The 22,558-nt window shown below is 52.3% G+C and overlaps 3 protein-coding genes and 2 non-coding genes across 5 annotated transcripts; 2 read left to right on the forward strand and 3 right to left on the reverse strand.

The window, feature by feature from the left end:
- The first annotated feature begins 1,047 nt into the window (after positions 1-1,047).
- On the forward strand, positions 1,048-1,120 carry TRNAV-CAC (transfer RNA valine (anticodon CAC)). The gene has a single exon. It is a non-coding gene; the product is annotated as a tRNA-Val (tRNA).
- Positions 1,121-1,579: 459 nt separating this feature from the next.
- On the reverse strand, positions 1,580-1,651 carry TRNAE-CUC (transfer RNA glutamic acid (anticodon CUC)). The gene has a single exon. It is a non-coding gene; the product is annotated as a tRNA-Glu (tRNA).
- An 807-nt stretch (positions 1,652-2,458) lies between these two features.
- Positions 2,459-10,002, reverse strand: LOC104042871 (E3 ubiquitin-protein ligase TRIM39-like). The gene is made up of 6 exons (XM_064474002.1): positions 8,593-10,002; positions 7,497-7,592; positions 6,556-6,786; positions 5,826-5,848; positions 4,730-4,845; positions 2,459-4,099 (listed from the first exon to the last, which is right to left on the reverse strand). The coding sequence occupies exons 1-6, from the start codon at positions 9,010-9,012 to the stop codon at positions 3,585-3,587; spliced, it is 1,401 nt and encodes a 466-aa protein (XP_064330072.1). The 5' UTR covers positions 9,013-10,002; the 3' UTR covers positions 2,459-3,584.
- A 2,879-nt stretch (positions 10,003-12,881) lies between these two features.
- Positions 12,882-16,970, forward strand: LOC104042870 (zinc finger protein RFP). The gene is made up of 7 exons (XM_009502391.2): positions 12,882-13,525; positions 14,203-14,298; positions 14,658-14,888; positions 15,093-15,115; positions 15,398-15,513; positions 15,686-15,715; positions 16,210-16,970. The coding sequence occupies exons 1-7, from the start codon at positions 13,106-13,108 to the stop codon at positions 16,722-16,724; spliced, it is 1,431 nt and encodes a 476-aa protein (XP_009500686.2). The 5' UTR covers positions 12,882-13,105; the 3' UTR covers positions 16,725-16,970.
- A 600-nt stretch (positions 16,971-17,570) lies between these two features.
- LOC135317521 (E3 ubiquitin-protein ligase TRIM39-like) lies at positions 17,571-22,266 on the reverse strand (the record flags this gene model as incomplete). Its single annotated transcript, XM_064473813.1, is given in 6 exon segments — positions 17,571-18,375; positions 19,371-19,486; positions 19,998-20,020; positions 20,945-21,064; positions 22,158-22,202; positions 22,204-22,266. Coding segments are annotated over 6 exon segments (888 nt in total), but the record flags the coding sequence as incomplete, so codon positions are not given.
- Positions 22,267-22,558: the final 292 nt, after the last annotated feature.

The raw sequence follows: 22,558 nt of genomic DNA on the forward strand, positions 1-22,558 counted from the left end.
GAATTCTCGCTTTCTTTTATCGCTCCTCGGTGGTGAAACCAGCTTGTTTTCTTGAAATCGGCCGAAGGATCCCCCAAAATTAAGGTGGGTTTTGGAGCAGCCCTTAAAGAAGGCGGGTTCGGAGGGCGTCGGAGCCCGGCACGGGCAGGGCGCGATGTGCAGGCAGGTGCAGGCAGGGCGCGATGTGCAGGCAGGGCGCAGGCAGGTACAGGCAGGGCGCAGGCAGGGCGCAGGCAGGTGCAGGCAGGGCGCGGGCAGGGCGCAGGCAGGTGCAGGCAGGGCGCGATGTGCAGGCAGGGCGCAGGCAGGGTGCAGGCGGGTGCAGGCAGGGCGCAGGCAGGGCGCAGGCAGGGCGCGATGTGCAGGCAGGGCGCAGGCAGGGCGCAGGCAGGGTGCAGGCGGGTGCAGGCAGGGCGCAGGCAGGTGCAGGCAGGGCGCGATGTGCAGGCAGGGCGCAGGCAGGTGCAGGCAGGGCGCGATGTGCAGGCAGGTGCAGGCAGGGCGCAGGCAGGGCGCGATGTGCAGGCAGGTGCAGGCAGGGTGCAGGCAGGGTGCAGGCAGGTGCAGGCAGGGCGCAGGCAGGCGCAGGCAGGTGCAGGCAGGGCGCGATGTGCAGGCAGGTGCGGGCAGGGTGCAGGCAGGGTGCAGGCAGGGTGCAGGCAGGTGCAGGCAGGGCGCAGGCAGGCGCAGGCAGGTGCAGGCAGGGCGCGATGTGCAGGCAGGTGCGGGCAGGGCGCAGGCAGGGCGCGATGTGCAGGCAGGGCGCAGGCAGGCGCAGGCAGGGTACAGGCAGGGTGCAGGCGGGTGCAGGCAGGGCGCGGGCAGGGTACAGGCAGGGTACAGGCAGGGCGCAGGCAGGCGCAGGCAGGGTACAGGCAGGGTGCAGGCGGGTGCAGGCAGGGCGCAGGCAGGCGCAGGCGGGTGCAGGCAGGTACAGGCAGGGAGCAGGCAGGGCGCAGGCAGGGCGCAGGCAGGGCGCAGGCAGGGTACAGGCAGGGCGCAGGCAGGGTACAGGCAGGGTGCAGGCAGGGGGACCCCGCCAGGAGCGTTTCTGTAGTGTAGTGGTTATCACGTTCGCCTCACACGCGAAAGGTCCCCGGTTCGAAACCGGGCAGAAACACTTAATTATTCCTTTTCCCTATTTTATTTTAATTATTATTATTAATGCTATTATTATTACTGCTATTATTATTTTTTTCCCCTAAAATACTACCTTTCTAATTTCTCCCGTCTTTTTGCAGGGTTTGGATAAATATTTCTGGGTGCCACCCATATGAAATAAAATATCTAATTAGTAAATAACACCCAGAAAAAGATAAATAACACCCAGAAAAAGATAAATAACAGCTATTGCTAAATAAAAGAGGTGAGGCCGGGCTGCAGCAAGCTGCCGAGTACCTTTGGGGATGCTGGCCCGCTGCGTTAGGTTGGAGGAGACATCCTGCCGAGGCAGGTGTGCACGCGTGGGAAGGCACAGGAACAAAAAGGGGGGGGTGTTATATGTTTTTTGTTATAATAGGAAGAGGTTCCGCCCCCCCCCACCAAAAAAAAAAAAAAAAGGGAGGGTGAAAAAAGTATCTTCCCTGACCGGGAATCGAACCCGGGCCGCGGCGGTGAGAGCGCCGAATCCTAACCACTAGACCACCAGGGAGACCATACACAGCTCATCGCACGCTGCCGGGTCACAGGCAGGACCAATTATTGCATCTCTGACCCGTTTCCAGTTTATTTTCGGTCCTTTTCCCCTGTCTTCACCCTCCACCTCACCCCCTCACCGCTGCAGCTCAGGCAGAACGGTTGTCCCAGCAGCCAGCCCGTGGCGTTCCTCTAGGGACCAGCAGCATTTCCTGGCCACCCGGCAATCAGATTTACCCACATCCAGGGGATTCTTGGAGAGAAAGGACACCCCACGGCACAGCACAGCAGCAAGGGCCACCCTTTGCTACCCTTGCACACAGCTCGTTACTGGGAACCAGTTTGGACTCGCTCATCCTGGACGTGCTCTCCCTGGGGCACCCTGCCTCACTGTTGCATGACAAGAAGCGCTGGCCGTGCTCCCCACGCTGTGAATTCTCCTGCATATGCAAAGCAAGCAGGGTTGGTCACTGCATGCAAAAAAAAAAAAAAAATTAAACCAAACAAACAATTCATTGCGGGGCGTGCGGCAGCTCCCGGAAGGGTTTTGCGTACACCTGGGTGTGCGGAGCCCTGCGAGATCGTCAGTCATCTGCTGCTGCTCAGGGCCAAGCTCCTGAAATGCATTTGGGCTCCTGACTAGGACTTAAGGAGTGAAACCCTTGGGAGTTTAAGCAGAAGCACTATCATGTGATGCAGGAATGGTTATCGCTAACATAAGACCTTGCTCTGCCCAGCCAGGGATTTCACAGAGGTTCCTGTTCGCTGCCCTTGAAGTGCCAGGACAAAATAACCACAAGACCCGGCTGCAAAGGAGGCAATTTCTTATTCTCATTTCCATAGTTTGCGTTTGGCAGCTGAGGTAAACCAAGCTTTTCAAGCGATCAAAGGCGCATCTGTACAATCAGTTTAGAATATCTGAAAACACTGACTCCAGCCCCTGGGAAATGCTCCCGTGAGCACCCTCCGTCCCTCCTGGGTTCCTCCTCACGCCCCCAAATATCCATTAGGCAACAGCTCAGCCCGAGGCTCCATAAGAGGTTAAAGCCAATTCTGCCTTGGGAAGGATTTATTTCTCCTGGTTTTAGGCATCGGCAGGAGACATGTCTCCATGCCGTCTAATCAATCTGGGCTCCCTCTGTAATCAGAGAAGTAAATACTCCTACTTGTCGAGTCATTTCTAGATGAGATGAATTAAAATTTGCCACCGTTCTCCGCTGATCCTGGAGGCATCGTAGCCTGAACAGCTGCGTACAGAGAGCTGAGTCCTTACGATGTCCAAAGGTGTGGACATCACACAGCATGAAGCACCGATCCAACGCAAGCTCACACCAGGGATGCAGGTACTTCTGGTGACTTAAAGTACCCCTCCACCAGGTCAGGTCTTGCCTATCTCACCCTTGGATTAGATTATTACCACTTTGCCAGCAATTGCATAAGTTTTGAAGCCATCATGAAGTCCTCCAGGTTTTTGCATCATCGTCTACAGCATCTACGCTCAGTCAGCGCGGCTGAAAGCTCGGTGAGCCAAAAAAGAAAGGGTCCAGCAAACAGCAGGGATGCACGGTCAGTCGGAGAACGTGGAGGGAGAGAAACTGGGAACCAGCTTAACGCGTGTTCGGCTCAGTTCTATCCCTGTCCTCCGACACAGAGGTTTTTAGAAGGGGTTTTTGGACATGGATGCACCAGGGCAGCATCGCCAGCAAAGCTACCCGATGACAGAACAATGCAAGTTTTTTGGGGGGGCAGCAGAGCATCCCCCCCTCCTCTACAAGCTCTGAACCAACTGATGCTTCTTGCTGACATAAATGGTTGGAAAAACAGAATTTTCCATCCTGGACAGCTCATTCTTCATGCTACCAAAAGCCACCTCTGGGGTGACGAGCCCCCACCGCCTCCCCAGACCTCAGCGAGTGAGGGTTGAGTGGATGCTGTACCATGGCAGGGGGTCAAGGGGAGAGCGTGAACTGGCACCCCCTCCCTAGGCAGAGCAGGGGGAGGATTTGCTCCCCTGCAAAGGATGTCGGGGGGTAGGTGAAGATGGGTGCCTCGTTATTGGAGTCGAAAAATGCCACTCGCCCCGCCTCGTAATCCAGGTAAATCCCAATCACTTTGGGGGCAGCGAGCAGGTTGATGGGGACGGTAGGAGAGGTGAGAGCCTGGTACTGGCTCCCGCACTGCCCCACCGCCCAGATGCCCACCTTGGGGTTGACGCTGATCCGTCCCTTCCTCCTCACCGACTCCTTGGCCACCCCAACAGCCCAGGCTTCCCCATCGCCCACCTCCACCTCCCAGTAATGCCTCCCCGTGCTGAAACCCTCGCAGCCCAGGACGCAGCGAGACGAGTCGAAACGCTTGGGGTTGTCGGGCACGGGCTGGCGGGTGTCTTCCCATCTCACGCATTTGCGATCCTCGGATAAGACGAGCCGGGGATGCGCCGTCTCTGGATCCAGCGTCAGACTTACTGGGGACAGAGAGAAGATGAGCATCACAGGCACAGCTCACTCCTCAAGGGCATTAGGGCCAAGTTTTCCCCATCTTCCCCCAGTTTAACCTTGGGATGCTCCAGTTCCTGGTCCCTGTTTGCTGGAGCAGAGCAGGAATGGTTTTATGCCCACAAGCAAGACCAGAAGAGTAGAAAAGACGGCTGCAGGAAGGGAGCTTGATCTAGAGTAAAAGTAAGGCTTTGAAGAGTGGATATTTTTGCTGGGAGTCTCCAGACCATCGAAAAGAGGAAAGAAAGCCTCAGGTGTCCCCTGACTTTCCTTTTTTACGTTCCCACATGGAAATATTTGCAATTTTCACCTTTGGTCTCATTCAGAGAGGTGATTTCCAAAAGTGACACTGACCCTACGTGAGGTTCCAGAGCACCCCAACACTTACCGTGCTCCCCGAGCTCTGCCAGGAGGCAAACTCGCCCTCTCGCATGTAAACAACCAGAGTAATCGCTTCTTGCTATGCTAATACGGCTACAGCTCTGCAGGGCATGTTGGAGGTATCTCTGCATTTCACCAGGACTCCTCCTACCTAGCTGAGATCTGCTGCAGGCAGACCTAGCATGACCTCAAACCTTCTCCTCCCAGTTTCTCTGTACCTTGAAATTTCATCAGTGTCTCTTTGAGGGCAATATTTTTCTGAAGAAGACCGGTGGGTTTCTCCCCGAGCTCAGGCGATGTCTCTGCTGGCTTTTGGGCACCGTCCTTCTCAAGCCTGGAAGGTAGGAAGACCTTTCTAACCATACTTCCTTCACTCATAATTGTCATTATGCACTGACCAATTTTCAGCTGGGATTTCATATAGAGAAATAAATAATAGTAGGACTAGAGCAAAGGCTTTGTCCGAGGGTACTCATTAATGAGCTCTCAGAGAAGGGTTTGCTGACCTAGAGTACGTATCTATTTTGATCCCAAGCACCAGTGAAGAGTCCCTGGATGGTAAAGGCTTTCTTTCATGACCAGTAGCGCTCTACATAAGGGAAATGCAGGCAATAAAAAAAAAAAAGGACTTTCCTTGCCAGCTTCTGTCTTTCCAGTAATCCACCTTCTCGATCCATGTCCAAAGAGGACATGAAGAGGTCTATTATAGGGGTGGAATCATAGAATCATTAAGGTTGGAAAAGACCTCGAGGATCATCAAGTCCAACTGTCAACCCAACACCACCAGGTCTCCTAAACCGCGTCCCCAAGTGCCACGTCTACATGGTTTTTGAACGCCTGCAGGGATGGTGACTCCCCCACCTCTCTGGGCAGCCTGTGCCAGTGCCTGACTGCTCTTTCAGAGAAGAAATTTTTCCTAATATCCCATCTAAGTTCATAGCAGATTCCCTTCCACCTGGGTGCATTCCTTAGGGTCTAAGATTCTGCATACTTTTGGCTGCTGGATTGCCATTTTTGGCAGGCTCACAAGGGCAGGGAGTGAAAGCTCAGCCCTCCAGGAATAGGTAGTTTTGGATGGACCATAGAGAAGAAGCTGTAGCAGAGCTGGAGGTGCCATCAGCCCATCTGATACCTTTCTCCAGTCTTCAGCATCCTACTTGGACCTTTTGCGGTGTCCTAGTTGCCTCCTATATGTCTACACAGTCCCTAGCGTATGGGGATCGTAAGTGGCTAGGGTTTCGGAGTCCATCAGTGTCACCACCGTAGAGATAAACAACATTAACATCGCAAGAAGACATGAAAGGAGCCGCAAACCTGCTCAAGATGTTTCTGCTGTCCTACAAGGGAAAGATGAGAGAAGGAGCATTAGGTCAGAGCAAAGTCAGTGAACAACAAGCAGCTACTGCAGGGCTATGGGGTGACCTCGGGCGAGTCAAGGCACTGCTCTAAGTTATGGGTCTAAAATGAGTCCCTTAGCACTGATCTGCCTACACAGCATCTGCAGATCTGCTGGGGAATTAGGTGAGGTCACGGCAACATCACTTAATGAGCAGCTCGTGGTCGTATCTGCCATCACCCAACGCCTTTCATGTCCCTACTCTTCCAGTATGGGCGTCACCGCGGCTAATGCAGATCACCGCTTCAGCATATTATATTGGTTTAAATCAGGAGCTAACCAGAGCCTGGAGGTGGGCTCGGGTGACGGGTTTGGATGACCGCCCAAAGATGAGATGGGTGCCTGTTGTTTCTCCACTGCGTATGAAGGAATTTGGACAGTTGTTTTGGATGTAGATGTGTACAACCAGATGGATGAATGTCACACCCGTGTAAATAGACAGTGATTTAAATAGGCTGAGGCTGATTTAAAATATTCAAGCGGACAGTTGGGCCATGCTTGTGATCGCTGAAGAAAATAATTAAAAAAAAAAAGAAAAGCTTTGAAAGATACATTTTAAAAGGAGTATTTAGAATTAATTTGACTCCTGGACTGGTGACATCAGTAGCGTTCAAGGCCAGTGGTCTTCAGAGGGGCCTGAGGTCTCACCTGCAGGAATTCACACGGTGGCTGCTGACACTTCTCCTCCAATTCACAGATCTGCTTGCCGATGGCGGAGATCTCCTCCAAGAGCCTATTGATGTTCTCCTCCTGTCTCTTCATGATCTCCTGGTCCAGCTTTGCCAGCCGGTCCAAGAGGACTCGTTCCTGTCCCTCCACGAACTGGTGCAGCTCCTTGACTTCAGACACAACCTTCTGCCTCTCCATTTCCACTCGTTCCTGCAACGAGAACCAACACGAGCAAGGGAGAGGCAGGGCTGGGGACAGAAACGGTCGAGAAAAATTGCAACAGAGCTGATTTAACGTGATGACTTATAACACAGCCGTAAATTCCAGTGCCCGTTGCAGAGTAGAGGAATAATTAAGACAAATATTTTTGCCCTTTCTAGGCTGAAGCTGCTGGCAAAGGACATTTCCCATGGACTGTAATCTTTGTACACAAAATGCTCCAGACCTTTGAACAACGAGGGAAGATACAAAATAAAACCATAAACAGATTAGTCAGCAGAAGAGGTCGAGGAAAGGGAAAACAAGGCAAGGAAGAAGCAATCGGGTAATTCCCATTTTCTGTATGTATTAACAGGGGGGGTCTGGGAACGTGCCCCACTTACGAGCAAATCGAGGAAGAAAAAGATCAACGACAACCCGGCAAAATCCAATACGTGCTCCCAGCCTGCAAGGTGTACAAGGCGCAGGAGACGTGGGGAAAATGGGAGGGTCTTTTTATCTACAATGGGGATGGGCTCAGGCCGTCAGCACTGCCCAGACCTTACTGCAACGGAGAGAACATTCCTGTACACGTGCACGAGACCCTGGAGATGTGAGATTTGGCCGTGGCACATCTCATGTCTCCACATCCACCACCACGGCCAGAGGGACAACCGAAAGGAAAGGGGGAAAATCACCGCCACCCAGGGATAGATACTTACGAGGAAGCCTAGGCTTTTCTCTTCCTCGGCCATTTTCAGCCCCAGCAGCTTTTCTCTCCTGTCCTTCAGGATCTGCACGTGAGCCTGGAATTTCTCCTGAGTGGAGGAGAAACACCTTGTTGGTGCATTTCCTTCCAGTAGCTGGTCCATCCCTCATCCCACCTATCCAGGTTTATCTCCTACAAACCCAGATTATTCCCTGCTTAATAACAGGATCGTCTGTCTCTAGGAATTCATAAACCCTGATTTCTCTGAGAGTAGGGCAGCCAGAACTGGTTGCTTTCTCCAACAACCAGGGTGAAATTCATGGCATAGACTGGAAAAGACTCAGGCAAAGGACAAAATGAACAGAAAAGGAGCTTTAAATGACTGGGGAGACCCTGCTGGCATCTGCTCACGTTCGGCCTGTGCTCAGTGCTGACCCTAAACTTATAAGCTCGGGCTGTTTTCTCAGTTCAGCTGCCGAGGAATGTGCTTTTGGGCACAACCTTGAAGCCTGGATGGGACTTTCAAGCCATTTTACACTGGGGAGACCATACCTTCCATCACCTTTGTGCAGTGAGACTGGGGCTACATCACCCATCTGTGGTGAGAGCAAATTTTTCTTCCCACCTTCAATGAAATCAGTTTTCACAACAACCAGCACACACACAGAGGGAAATTGGAGCCCAGACCATTGACGTGTTGGAAAAACCCAACCCACAAGAGCCGTAAGACCAGATTCTGTCCTGTATGTCCACATGCAACATCTCCTGCACCCCAAATGTCCAAGACAGGATAGCTGACCGTGCTTTGAGCAGGAGGCTGGTTTAAATGATCTCCTGGGCTCCTTTCCAGCATGATTTATATGAGGACACCATGAAAATATGGAAATGACAGCTTCAAGACAGTCAGGGTGACCAGCAATGTAAGCAAGGGGGTGCGCAGAGCAGGCAGGGTAGGGGGGCTGTAATCCAATGCTCACACCACGATGCAGAAAACAGATCAAAAGGGGTAGAAATCCAGATGTCTGCAAGCAGAGCAACCCACGGGGCAGCTCCCTGACCCGGTCCCCTCCTCCTCCCTCACCCCCACCCCACGCACGGACACCTCCCACCTTGTGCTCCTCCGCAGCCTCCTCGATGGGCACCACGGCGTGGACCCGGTGAGCCTGGGACTCTCTGCAGACCAGGCAGATGGGGGTCTGATCCTCCTCGCAGAAGAGTTTCAGAGCTTCCTGGTGCTTCTCGCACAGCCTCTCCCCCCCGGCCCCTCCTTTGGCTGCCTGCAAGCTCAGCCGCTTGGCTATCTCAATGATTTTTGCCAGCTCCCGGTTGGGTCTCAGGTTTCTCTGCGGGGCCGTCTCTTTGCACTGAGGGCAGGCAAAATTCTCCTCAGCTTCCTCCCAGCAGCGGGTGATGCACGCCCGGCAGAAGTTGTGACCGCAATGGATGGAGACGGGGTCTTGGAAGAAACTCAGGCAGATGGAGCAGGAGGCTTCGTCGCGGAAACTTTCGGCAGGGCTGTCTGCAGCCATGGTCTTGTTAGCAAGGATGATGGGGCAGCTTTCGTTTTCCGCCTCCACTGGTCTTGCCCGTTGGCTGCTCCCCTTCCTGCAGGTGTCTCGGGCCCCGAGGGAGGTGAAAGCGAGTGGCAGAGGAGTTTTGCTGCTGAGATGCACCAGGTTTTCTCCAGGTTGCAACCGCTGACGAGCAAAACGCTGCGCTGAGCAGCTGCAGAGGGGAAGGGAGAATACTCCTTTCCCCAGGGACCCCAGCGGGTTGAAAAGAGATTAAATGGAAAATAAACATCCTTCATAATGTGTTAGAGATCCACCTGCAGCTTCTGTATGACACCCCCTCCCCCCAAATATATCCAGGCAAATGGAGGGGTAGCCCCTGCTCCAAGCCTCCCCATGGGGTCTGGCACCCAGAAACCATCCCGGTTTCATTGCTTATTAATAAATACGCTTTTAATTTATTAAGTGAAGGGCACAGGCATGAGGATAGAGCTTAAGCAAGTCCCCTGCCGCAGATTAGTCTCCCTTCTTCAAGTTAAACCACCGAGACGCATCCTTCGCTGCTCATTTTAGCTCTTTATTATTTATCATACCTAACCGCCGGCTTTGCCGCCGTCCTGCCAGCGCCCTCATTTCTGCGTGTGTACGTGCAGCTATAAATACTTTTATTGTTGCTTTCGATTCTCTTTTTAAACATGATGCCATTTCTTTCACGGTTCAGGGCTGAGCCGGGAGTCAAGCAGCAGCCAATTACCACTCACCCTCTTATCTTTAGTTTTCCTTTTCTTCCAGGCTTGCCTGCAGTTAAGGAAGGGAGAGGATTTTCTTCCACCCTGTAAGTGAAATAACTCCACAGCCGGCCGTACCCCTCACTCAGTCTGCTCAGAAACGGGTTCTCCTTCACCCAAGATCCCACCGCACCGCAGGAGAGCTTCCTTCAGCCCTCAGCCACTGTGTTTTGGGGGGAAAAAAGCTGATATTTCAGGAATGTCCTTCCAGCAATGGAAACCTCCCCTCCCACGGCTGCTTTTCGGTTTGCAATGTCACCTGGCTCCAGCTGCACTGACCTTGCACGGTCGGTTGGGTGCCTGCCTGCATAAACGTGCCTGCCCCTGCTTTTTGTGCATCGGCTTTTTAAAAGCCTCAGCACCCCTCGTTTTCCCGCGAAGCCCCTCGCCTCGGGCTGTAGCAACAGCCCCCAAATCCACCAAGACCTCCCCCCAAATGGGGTTTCATAACACCAAGGTAGCGAATATCTTCCTCTCCTCCCCTCCATCCCTCTGTGGCTCTCCTGAAGGGACAGCAATGTCGTTTTTCTTCCTCTTAGACAAGAAACCCTTAATTCTCTCAACCCCACGGACCTGTGGCACGTGGAAAAGCCGCTCCCTGTCCGAAGCCCCTTGTGTGCCAAAGCGAAGGGGGTTTGTCTGTGTTGGGCTGAGGCTGGGTAACGAAGCGACACATTTTCTGAGAACAGCAGTAAATAACGCATCCGCCGTTATTTGTTTGCAAGCGGTTTTGGGGCGGGGGGGGGGGGGTGGGGGTGTCACGATTTTCCGGTGCAGCACTTTGCACACACCAACGCTCAGACTGAAACCTGTGGTACCGTTTTCTACTCAGGACACTTATTTTTTTTGTTAAATCTGGAGTTAAGGGTTGATTTAGTGGGGAATGAAATGTGCAGAGAGACCGGTGTTGGGATGGATACCCCTGGGGGACTGCTTGGCTTTGACTTTTGCATTTAGGACGTTGCTGTCTCTCCTGCTCTTCTTGCTGCTGCCCCACAAGTGCTGGCAGCATCATCACCTCTGCCCCGGCACCAAGAGCCACGTTCCCTCCTCAATAACCCACACGGGTCACACAACCAGAGTAATTTCCCAGTAATTTACTCTTTGCTGTGCCTCTTTTGGGCTTGATGTGCCTGGAAAAGCATCTCAGCTTCTCCAAACCCAGCAATTCCAGTTGATTTTGCCAAGCCCTGGGGGCACTGGTGAGCATTAACAACCCTAAGCAGCTCCACTTGGGAACACCCCCCCCACCCTTGCCCAGGGACCAGGGGCTCTATTTAAGCCCAGTCCTGGGGCAAAGCTCTTTTGCAAGCTGCTTTAGAGGAGCACCCATGCGTGGCTGTGGACTTTCACGATTCATTACTGCGGTACCTTCAGTAAGAGACTTTTATCCCCTGAGAAAATTCGGTAGAGGTTTGGTGCTGCCTCTCCCAGGATGGAGAAAATACAGGTGCTGTGGGGGTGTTTGGTCTCATCACTGACGCGTGGGAGACCTGGGTGAGGGATGTGCATGCTAAGGGAGAGCCTGAGAAGTGGGCAAAGCATCGTTTGCCACGTCTAGATGATGCTGAACTTGATCTTAAATAGCAACAAGTCACAGAGAAGGGAACTGTGGGGTCTTTACATCTATCCATCTCCCTCGATATCAAACCTAAACCGTAGGGCAAAACTCGCCAAAAGCTTGATTTGACTTTGTGGATAACGTGGCTCAGCTCCTAAAGGTGGGTTTGGTGTGGTTTTTTACAACTAAAGCTTTGCATTACAGCTGTCTGCAGTAAACTGGGTTGAGCATGAGACTAAAAATAATGACACCCGTCTCCAAAAGAGCCCTTAGCTGGCTGTGTGTAAACCACAGGGGCTATTAGCGAGTGTGGTCTCAAGAGGGAGCTGGAGGCTCTGTTTTGAAGGTAAGATATTTGCTCAATGCCTCTGTGCAAGAGGAAAATTAGCAATCGAAGGTTTTCTGTGGGATTCTGCTTAATTGCTTCAAGGCATAGCTACAGGGCTGGGGGCAACCACAATTAACCATCAGGCACAAACCGTCGTGCTTCATTTTTCTCCTTTCTTTGCATTGTGTGCTTTTGCTCCTGCCTTCTTTTCGCACCGTTTCAGGGTTAAATCTAAATACCGACCGGGTGAAGGGGTGATTTTTCCTGTAGGTTTTGCTTTCAGGGGATCAGCCAGATGAAGGAACTGTTTGGGCGGAAAAATAGGGCCATTGGGAAAGGAATTTTATTATTTTTCCTTCAGCCTGGTTGATGCCTGACTGTGCAGGGGTGGAGAAGGCAGGATGGTGATGGCCAAAGCAACAAACGGGTCAGTTCAAAAGGATGGTTCAAATGCTAAAGAGGTTCAAAGCCCCCCCGCCCCCGGTGCAGACCAGACTCACAGAGGGATGTAAAGACTAAGTGTTGCTCTTCCCAACAGGGAGAAAGGGGATGTGGTTGCTCTTAGCTGGGGCATCCAACTGCTTTTGTGCTGGAAATGGGATCCCTGGGGTGCTGGCATCTCTCAGTACCTAGAGAAATACCATGCTAATAAGCCAGGACTTGAGAATTGATCCTGATTTGCAATGCAGTTTAATGCCTGAAGCTGGGGGGAGGGAGGATTTGACTGGGGGTGGAGTGGGGAGGAGGGCTGCAAATTTTCCAGGATCAGAGGGAGCTGGATGACGTCCCACTTCCCACCTCCCTTTCCTGCATCCCCACACCCCACACATCCCCCCCCTTGGGCTCTGTTTGCTGCAGAGGTGGAACAGATGCTGGCCCCACAAGTGCCAGCAGCATTGATTTGCTGCCGAGAGGAGGACCAGACCCTCTCCCCGCCCTGGGACCCTTCTCCCACTCCACATGGGTGCCCATCAGCCCCTACTTCTGGCTTCGTTCCTCCTCCTTCACCCTCCCTGCGATATGCAACCTGCTTCCCAAGCCACCTTCAGCCTCACCTTTTTCCGTGGATGCTCTTCCCAACCTTTTCCATGCCAAGCCCCCTCCCCAAATCCTCTTTGCCCCCATGCCTAGCCCCCTTCCACGATGTGGGTCTCGCCCTCAAACCCAGCAGGGCTCCCTTTCCCCATCCTTCCTCCCTGCCAGTCTGTGGGTACCAGGAACTGGTACGGACTGCAAGTACCAACCGTTTTGGGTACGGGGACCACCGTGGGGGGTGCAACCAGAAGGACTTTGGCCATCACCCACTCTCTGCCTTCCCACCCAGGCTCAGCTCTGGCTCTGCCCACCCTGGGGGCGGCAGGAAGAGAAACGCCTTTCCCTTGCTCGGAGGAAAATGAAAGTGACCCACGTCTCGCAGCTCACATCAGGGGCCCCATGGCTGCGCCGAGCCTCACCGCAGAGCTCCCCAGCGAAGCCTCCTGCCCCATCTGCCTGGAGTATTTCCGAGACCCCGTCTCCATCCACTGCGGTCACAACTTCTGCCGGGCGTGCATCACCCGCTGCTGGGAGTGGACCACGGTGAATTTCTCCTGCCCGCAGTGTCGGGAGACGGCACCGGAGAGAAACTTAAGGCCCAGCCGAGAGCTGGCGCGGGTGCTCGAAATAGCCAAGCGGTTGAGTTTGCAGGCGGCCAGAGGGGAGACGGTTGACGAGGAAGGATGCAAGATGCACCGGGAGCCTCTGAAGGTCTTCTGCAAAGACGATGAAGCCTTCATCTGCATGATCTGTCGGGAGTCCCGGGTGCACCGGTCTCATACGATACTTCCTGTGCAGGATGCTGTCCAGGAATATAAGGTAAAGGGGACTTTTTTTTCCATCTAGACGTGCACTAGGAGCCAGACCAGCACCATCGGGGCTTGACGTTCCCCTCACAGCACATTACCATCAGGCTGTGAAACATCTCACCCCCACCCAGGGCAGCAGGCTGGGGGCAGAAATATTGTCCCCTTAGGTGTTTGCCTCTGCTGTTTCCCCCCAAACTGACCTGTTTCAAAATGACAGCGGAGACCACGCACCAGTGCTTCTGCTGTCTCAGTTCTCATCTGAGAACCTGATGCTCTGTGGCTGAAGGGGCAAGGTCTTAATCCCCTCTTCCCCGCTGCAAAATTCAAGCCTTTGTCCAGCTCTAGTTCTCACCGGACACCTGCAGATCCCGAGGTGTTCTCTAAACCAGCAGGAACATGGTCCAATAAAAATAGGGATGTTTTCCTGCTGTATCAGTGAATTAAATCAGCTCAGAGAAAGGATCTGATGCAGTCAAGAGCTGGTGCAGGAAGCTTTTTCCGCTATGCAGCATTTATTTCTATTTAAAGCATTCTGGGGTCTTAAGCTCAGGAACCTTCTGGACCAAGAGGGACACAAGGAGCAGCTCTGGAGCTGACCACAGTGCAATCCCCTCCCCAGAGTATTTTATTATTAAGGTTGTTTCAATCTCCAGAGACACGGGGTCTTTGTTTTTTTTCTTCTCTCAGGCACAAATCCAGGCTCACCTGCAAGCCCTGAAGGAAGACAGGGACAAACTCCTGGGGTTTCGAGAGGCTGAAATGAGGAGAAGCTGGGAGTACCTGGTAAATGTTTTGGGTTTTTTTCTGAGGAGAAATGGGGGTCTGGATGTCTCCCTTTGCCTTTAGATGCAACGCCATGTGGGTGACCACCCTGAGCTGCCTTGGGGCTGGGGTTCCTCTCCAGGTACCAAACCAAACGCTGCCTGGCTTTTCTTTGCATGGTAGGAAAAGAATAACAGGCAGAGCCTGGCGCGCTGCTAGGGACTCAACTGCTGAATGCAAAGCAATATATATATCTCAAAAAAGGATGTAGGATGCTCGAGGCACCGACTCTTTCTAGGGGTGCAGTCACTGACATGCGCGGGGACCTTGCTGCATCCTTCTCCACCCTACTCTTCCCTTCTTGTGCCCCCTCCTTGCAGGAGAAGACCGAAGCTGAGCGGCAGGGTGTTTTTTCCAAATTTGAAGGGTTGCGTCTCTTCCTGGAAGACCATGCCCGTCATCTGCTCGCTCAGTTGGGGGAGCTGGAGAAGGACATTGAGAAAATGCAGGAAGAAAACATCACTAGTCTGACGAAGGAGATCTCTCGTCTGGACACCTTGATCCAGGAGATGGAGGAGAAGTGCCAGCAACCAGCAAGAAAATTCCTGCAGGTAAGGAGAAGGGGATGGAGCCAGGTTATCACCACCCAGCTCTGGGCTATTTTCTGGCTCTGGGTATTGCCCCATGATGCTGCCGAACCCAGGCTGTGCTCAGCTGCAAAGCAACACTCATGCTGTTGAGGTTTCAGTAGAGGTTTTGCTGCCAACACCTTTTCACTGAGTATCCTCTTCTCTTCTTCCCTCTCTCCCTTCCAGGACATCAGAGGCACCTTGAGCAGGTACGGGGCTTCCTGAGCTTCTCCTTCCATCTCAGGCTGGGGAGGGAGGCTGGACCTTGTGTTTGACGGGACAGGTACAGGAAAGCCCTCATAAAACCTCACCCAGAGGTCAAATATTTGGCTTTTTGGACAGAGGCTCTGAGCAAAGGTGTCTTTTACCCATCATTGGATGTGCAGCAGGTTTATTGAAGCGCGTACCAGCTCCTCTGAGCTGTGGCTGCGCACAAAACATTCCTCTGAGAAGATGCAACCTCCCCTCTTTGTCCTGTCCTCCTTCTCTAGGTTTGAAAACGAAAATTTCCAGCAGCCCCCATTGCTTCTTCCAGAGCTGGAAAAGAAAATCAGTCACTTCAGGGAGAAAAATATTGCTATAGAGGAGACTTTGAGGAGCTTCCAAGGTATTGAGCATGGGCTGGGAAGACGGAGCAATACCTGTGCGAGCATGAATTATATTAGAGTATAAATTATATTTTATTGCGATTATATGTGTGGCAGAACAACCTCTCTGTTTTAATGTTCACTCTGGTACCTGCATGTTAGATCAGATAATGTCTCTTCTCCCCTCTTTAGACATCCTGATGTTTGAGCTGCCTGAAAAGAGTAAGTCCACATCTTCTGGAGGTGAGGGAGTGGGAAGGACCAAGGAAGGCTGAGGCCAACATGGGGTGGGCCATGAGTTGGAGGGTCATCTGGGGAAGGTGTTGCCATGTCTGAGCAAACCAATGAAGGGGGATATGTGTGTGTGGTCAAAAATACCATAAGGAGCCAGGGAATCCTCCCCATAATGTGTTGATGGGTTCATTTATTTCAGTGGAGCTGCTAAGGATTTTTGACACACAAAAAAAAAGGGTAGGGGTCTCCTCCTCTGCCTTGGGGCTTGTCCTCTTGCTCCCTGGGGAATCTTCTGCTGCTTTCAAGGGTCCTATGGGACAGGGAATGTGACCAGTGTCTGCCCCTGCAGCAAGAGCAGAGCATCCCAAGCAACGGGATGGATAGTGTTGCAGGACCTCCCCGCTCAGCCCCAGCAGTGAGGCAGAACGCAAGGCCATGGGAAATGGTTTGGTTTCCTTTGCTCTAATCCCTGCCCCTTGCAGTGAAGGTGACCCTGGATCCATCCACGGCTCACCCCCAGCTCATCGTGTCGGAGGATGGGAAGAGTGTGAGGTGGGAAGATGCCCGGCAGGACCCATCCGCTGAGGGGTTTGGCACCGATCCCTGCGTGCTGGGCTGCGAGGGCATCACTTCGGGGAGATGCTGCTGGGAGGTGGAGGTGGCACCCAAAGGCTCCTGGGCTGTGGGGGTGGCCAGGGAGTCCCTGAGGAGGAGGGCAGAGACTGCTGTGAGCCCTGAGATGGAGCTCTGGTCTATGGGTCTCTGTGATGGTCAGTTTTGGGCTCTCACCTCCCTTGAGCGTATCCCGCTATACCAGATCCAAGTCCCCAGAAGGGTCCGGGTCTCCCTGGACTATGAAAAGGGTCAGGTGGCATTTTTTGATGCCGATAAGAGGGCCTTGATATTCACTTTCCCAGCAGCTTCATTTAAAGGGGAGAGTATCCATCCCTGGTTCCTGGTGTGGAGCGAGGGGTCCCAGATCACAGTGTGCCCCTGAAGCTCTCACAAGTGGGACAAGTTTTATGTCCCAAACATCCTTATTTCCTGCACTTTGGAGGACTTCTGTCTACTAAAGTCCTAGTTGGCCTTTCTGGCTTCTCTTGGCATCACTGAGGATGAAAAAGGGTTGAGCATTCCTGTGGGCCAATGTCTCAGAAGGTCATCCCCCAACTGGGACATCAGTGGCTGGCAAGTGGAGCCACCTCTGCCCCACAGCACCCTGCACGACCTTGACTGCATCTCCAGTCTTACGGTTTTAGATGAAGTAAAGGTTTACATGCTGTAATGTTCTTTGCCTGGTTATTTGCTGCTTCAGGGTGTCAGGTTCAAGGTGGGGAGCTGGAGTTTTAACTAAATCCTATTCCTGATATTTGCACAAAGCCTGTGAGTTGGTTGTGTCAGGTCCACAAGCCCATGCAGGTGGCCTAGGGGCATCCCTGGAAGTCATCTGCCACGCTGCTCTCCTGTCTGCTGGTGCTCCCAACCTCAGGGAAAGACACAAAGGAGAAAATCATGGGTTTTTTTATTATTATTAATCTACATCATGGAGGTTTCAAATATTACTTCTTGGAGAAGAGGAAACAGTTGAGGCTCAGGAGCTTTGCCACATGCAAACTTTCCATCAGCAAAGATACCGCATTGGTAAGACTCCACATTGCAGCACTGAAGGCTGGGATAAACCTCCCCTGACATCAGAAACTCACAGTGCAGATCCTTTATACCACAGACACCGTCTGGTTTAGGGCAATTGTACCTGTTGGGGAGGGGAGGTAAAGTTTGGACCCCTTGGTTTGGAGGTGACCAGCTCAGATGGGGACACCTATACTTAATCAGGTAAACCTTTCTACTACTCTCACTCTGAATTTTCCCCCTTTCCCCAATATTTCCCATTTCTATACCCCAGGGTCCCTTTTTCACAGCTTTTTTCCCCCTCTTTGCCTCATTTTTTTTTCAGGCTTACCTCTTCTCCCTGCACATCAAACCCCCAGTTTCACAGGGAAGAAGGAAACAAAAGCTAAAGCCCCCATTTCTTTGGTTCCCTGTGGTCCCAACTTGTGATTGTCCCCTGAGGCTGTAGAAAGTAGGAGAGGGGGTGTGTGTGTGGGGTGGTTTGCTACTGTCCATGTCTCAGGGACACAGCCTGAGCTGGGACCTGGCTCCCACCACCCAGAGCCACGGGTGGACCCTCTCCCCAGTGAAAGAGGCATGGGAAAAAATGAACATGAGCCCCCCCTCATCTGCATCAAAGAATGCCACTGTCCCTCCGGCATAGTCCAGGTGGATGCTGACCCGCCGGGGCACCCAGCGCAGGGGTAGGAGGGTCACCTTGCGGGTGGTGAGTGCCCGAACTTGTCCCCCCCACTTCTCCACCCCCCAGATCCCTCCTTGGGGGCAGAGGCTGAGATGCCCCTTCCGACGGATGGACTCGCGGGCCACCCCCACAGCCCAGTCCCCCCCGTCCCCCACCTCCACCTCCCAGCAATGCCGGCCCGCTGCAAAGCCCTGGCATCCCAGCACGAAGGGCCAGTAGTCAAATCTCTCCGGGTTATCAGGCAGGTCCTGTCGTCCTTCCCCACGTCTCACGCTCTTACAGTCCTCGGAGAGGATGAGGTCGGGGTGAGCTGTGTCAGGGTCCAGGGTCACAATGGCTGTGGGGTGGGGGGGCAGGGGTGTCAGAAGCAAGGCTGAACATCCCAGGGATGTGGGGGTCTTGGAGGGGCACACCAAGAGCCAGACCAGCATCCCCAGGACCGGCAGGAGCATCCCCAGGACCGGCAAGGGGAAAGGTGCTGTATATGAAGCAGAAAAGCTGGTTTTAACTCCAAAAAGCCCCAAAGGAAAAGGTGCACAGTAATGGCAACAGACTTATGCAGAAATCCCTGCAGATTTTAGGCTATGTTTCGTCAAAAATACATGCTGAGGGGAGAAAAGGAATGAAGGAGAGCAATACATGGGATGTAAACCAGCAAAGTCTCGAGCAGGTTGTCTCCTACAACAAGCATCAACCCCAGAACAAGGCCAGACTGGTGCGGCTGAGCATGTGCTTAAAAATAATTTTTAAAAAAGAGCTAAAACCTAAAGACAAGGTGATGAATTCGGTCAATCCATTTCCATATTTGTTTCATGGAAATAGGTAGGTTCTAAGGCAAGGGCTCTGCCCTGGGGTGGGTTTTCCTCCAGTGTTTTGCTGAGGCTCCAGCTGCAGGGCTGAGAAAACTTGTTGGGTTGCCCTAATTTTCGTATTCTTCCTTCAGCAGCTATTTTTGGCCACTTTGGGCTAGGTGCACCTTCACCTAACAGGTACGGCTGCTCTTACATTCGCACTTTCAGCAGAAGCCAATTTTGGGAAAGGCTGGGCTGCAGGGGGAGCCGAGCCAGAAGGCAGCCCATCCTTCATCCGTGAGCATCTTTCAGGAATTAGGGCAAAATATGTATAATTAAAAGTGATAAATGAGGCATTAATATCAAATTGTCACTCCTTCTGACCAGGAAAAGCCCTTTGCTCTTCCTCTCCTCCATCTCAGGCTTTCTCTCTGCAGCATTTCTGCTCCCAAAGTATATCCAGAGTAAGCTAAGGGCAGCTCAGCTCTCCCCAAAATAAGGCTAGCCTATCTTTTTCTCCTCCACAAACCCCTCTCAGTACCTTGTAGCTTCTTCAGAGTTTCCTTCAGAGCACTGTTCCTCCATGAGAAATGACAGACTCTCTCTTCTGGCTCTGGAGAAACATCCACTGGCAGCTGGAAAGTCACTTTCCCACACCTGAGGGAAAAGAACAACCCAAAACAAGCAGCACTTTTTGGAGTGATTGTCATCATTTCAGGAAATCTGATGACACCAGAAACGAGGTGAAGGTATTGCTATAGTGTTGGCTTTTTAACCTCAACCCCCTTGGCAACCCAAACCTCAAGGAAAGAAAAGGCCAGCTTTCCCTGTTGGATAAATCTTTGGGTTTTAATTTCATTTTACCATGAGAAAAGCCCAGTGTGAGAAGACTGGGCTAGAGAAAAGAGCCAAGACTTTGCAGTGGAATTAAAGCCAGCCTTTGCCAACGCGGAGGTCATTTTGAGACTAAAGCTCCTTTGATTAGCACATCCCCAGAAATGATCAAGAGAAGAGACAAGCTTGGAGCAGCGGTAGCCAAAACATCCTTCTGGACTCTCGCAATTTCCCCGAAGCAGAGGCGTATTCAGCAGCCACCGATGAGTTTTCTCCTCCGTGGTCATTGCTTTTTGAAAAGCTCATGAAACAGCCTTTCAGAGAGGCCACGTACCTGCTGACGGTGCTTTTCACATCCTAGGGGAAGAAGAGAGGAAGAGAAAAAGGTCAGCCTGAGTTTTTCTCCTTAAATCACAGCAATGCTGAATTCTTTAGTTGGGGATGGACCTCTTGGGTCTCTGCTCCAACCTGCTCCTCAGGGCTGTGTCCAGCCAAGCTCTGAATATGTGCAGGAGTAGAGATGCCCACATCTAGAGGGACCCTGAACCAGGGAGGCACCATGCTCACAAGGAAAACATTTTTTCCCCTAATCTAGAAAAAATTTCTCTTGCTACAACCTGTACTAGCTGCCTCTCATCTTTTCCCTGGACACCTCTGAGACACTGGCTCTGCCTGCTCCATAATCCCATTAAACTGTTATAGATTACCAGGGCCCCCAGGAGCACTAATAGACATTAATGGTCCTGATCAGCCCCACCTGAGACCCCACCCACCCCCTGCCCATGGCTCAGGGACTCTATTTAAGCTCAGTCCTCGGGTATTTAGTTATTTTGCAAGATGCTTTGGAGAAGCATGGCTGTGGACCTTGCTGATCCACTCTGTAGGCTACCTTCTAGGCTTGCCTCCTTCCATGGACCTACCTGATGCTCTGGGCTGCCCCCAGCCGCTCCCCTCTCTCAGGTACCACAAAGTTGGGGTGAAGGCTGGTGATGGTCTTGCTCCCTACGCTGTCGTGCTCAGGTCCCCAACCCCTCGGGAACCGCCAGCCCTCACCATTCTCTGCCACAGACTGTGATTTGATCCCCTTTGTCTTCCATCTTTCCAGGCTGCAAATCTCCCCCTCTTCATGCCCTTGGGGGTTTCAGGGTTATGGATGAGATAGGAGCAAACTGGAACTAGGAAAGCCCAACTAATTAAACCAGTAACTACTTGGTGGGGAAGGGCATCCCTACAATTTTCCCTTGAAAAACTGCAAACTATCACCTGGATGAATTCACTCACCAATTTCTGACTCTTCTCTTCTTGCCCTTGTGTCAGCGTGTCCGGGTGGGAAATCTCCTCCATGTGTTTGGTGGCATTTTTTGCCTGCCTCTTCTCAATCTCATTTTTCAGGTCTTCCAGCTGTGAAAGCAAGAAGCGCTCACGTCCTCCTGGGACCTGCAGCGTGCCTAAAATCTGAGCACATCTGCTCAGATAGAAGGTGAGGGCTCACCTTCTATCCTCCCCTTTTAAGATGCAAACAAAGGAGCAGTGGGATGGGAAATACCATGAGGATTTCACAGAAAGGCATTTCCCACGGGAGAAGATCACCTGTGAACCCAAAATCCTCCTAACTTTTCTTGAATTCCTGGAGAAAAAAATATCAGACCTGATGCAGAAAAGCAACATGGCTTTGGAAGGAAAGTTGTCGATAAAAGTCACAAACACACTTGCATGAACTCGGACGGAAAGCCGTGATATTCCTGCATTTACCAGCACAACAGTGGAGCAAAACAACAAAAAAGGATCTAAAGAAATGACCCTAAAGTCAAGACCCTAAAGGGACTTGAGAGGTCAGGGAGGTTGACACCTACCAGATCCTCCAGTTTTCTGCACTCCAGGGTAGCTGTCCTTCCTCAGAGACCTTCTCTCTCTTCCTTCAGAAGACTTAATATCTACCTGAATTTCTTCCGGAGCAAACTGAAAAAACCTGTTGTTTTTGTCCCTTTGATGGGGCTGGATCTTTCTCTTCCTGTTCCTTCCCAGTCCTGGCTAAAACTGCGACACGGATGCGTTGAGCTTGCGAGTCAGCTCTTTGTGCCGTCTCTCCTGGACGGGAGGTGGTGACACCCTTGGGCCGATCTGCTGGGAGCATCGTGTTTCTCCCTTGTCAATCTTCCAGCTTTTTATTCTGGGGAGCTGCTGAGGGCTGTCACCTCACTGCTTTTGTCCCTCTCCTTTTAGGGCTGGGCACTAGGCAAAACCATCAGCCCTCCCAGGAAAGGGCTGGAGGCAAAAGGCATCCAGGCTGTGCCAGGAGGGTGAGGAGCTTGGTGGGACCATGGGTGGGGAAAGCCTAAGAAAACGGGGAGGGAAATGTGCAACCAGCACCTTGTAGGTGCTGGAAGAAGGGCTGCAACTCAATGCACTTAAAGGGGCATGAGTTGGGGTCCTTGGGACCGCTGCCAGAAACGTGCCTATAGTCACCCATCACTACATGCCCTCCAAGAAGTGCTGTCCTGGCTCTGAGCTCACAGGGAAACATTTCTAAGCGATTTCTAACCCGCTGCTCCTTTGCTAAGCTCCATGGCTAAATATATATATATTTTTTTACATGGCAGAAATGGGGAGTTTTAGAGACAGGGTCACTGTGACTCAGCTGAAGGGCTACCGAGAGAGCTCTCCCAGCTGTGATCACCCGGCCAGGTTTGGGGAAGCGAGTCTTATTTCTAGCAAACTATTCCCATCAGGCAGAGCCATGGGGGAGTCGCTCATTCTGGGAACAGCAGGACTGGAAGCAAACGCCCTGCAACCACTTCCCAGGGAAGCATGGCCTGGGGTGAGCAGGTTGGGAGGCAATCTGTCCAGCCAGGTGCAAGAGGTGGGTGCAACCAAGTGAATGTTGGCATTTTAATG

Source organism: Phalacrocorax carbo, chromosome 26 (assembly GCF_963921805.1).
Source record: "Phalacrocorax carbo chromosome 26, bPhaCar2.1, whole genome shotgun sequence".
Classification (NCBI taxonomy): domain Eukaryota; kingdom Metazoa; phylum Chordata; class Aves; order Suliformes; family Phalacrocoracidae; genus Phalacrocorax; species Phalacrocorax carbo.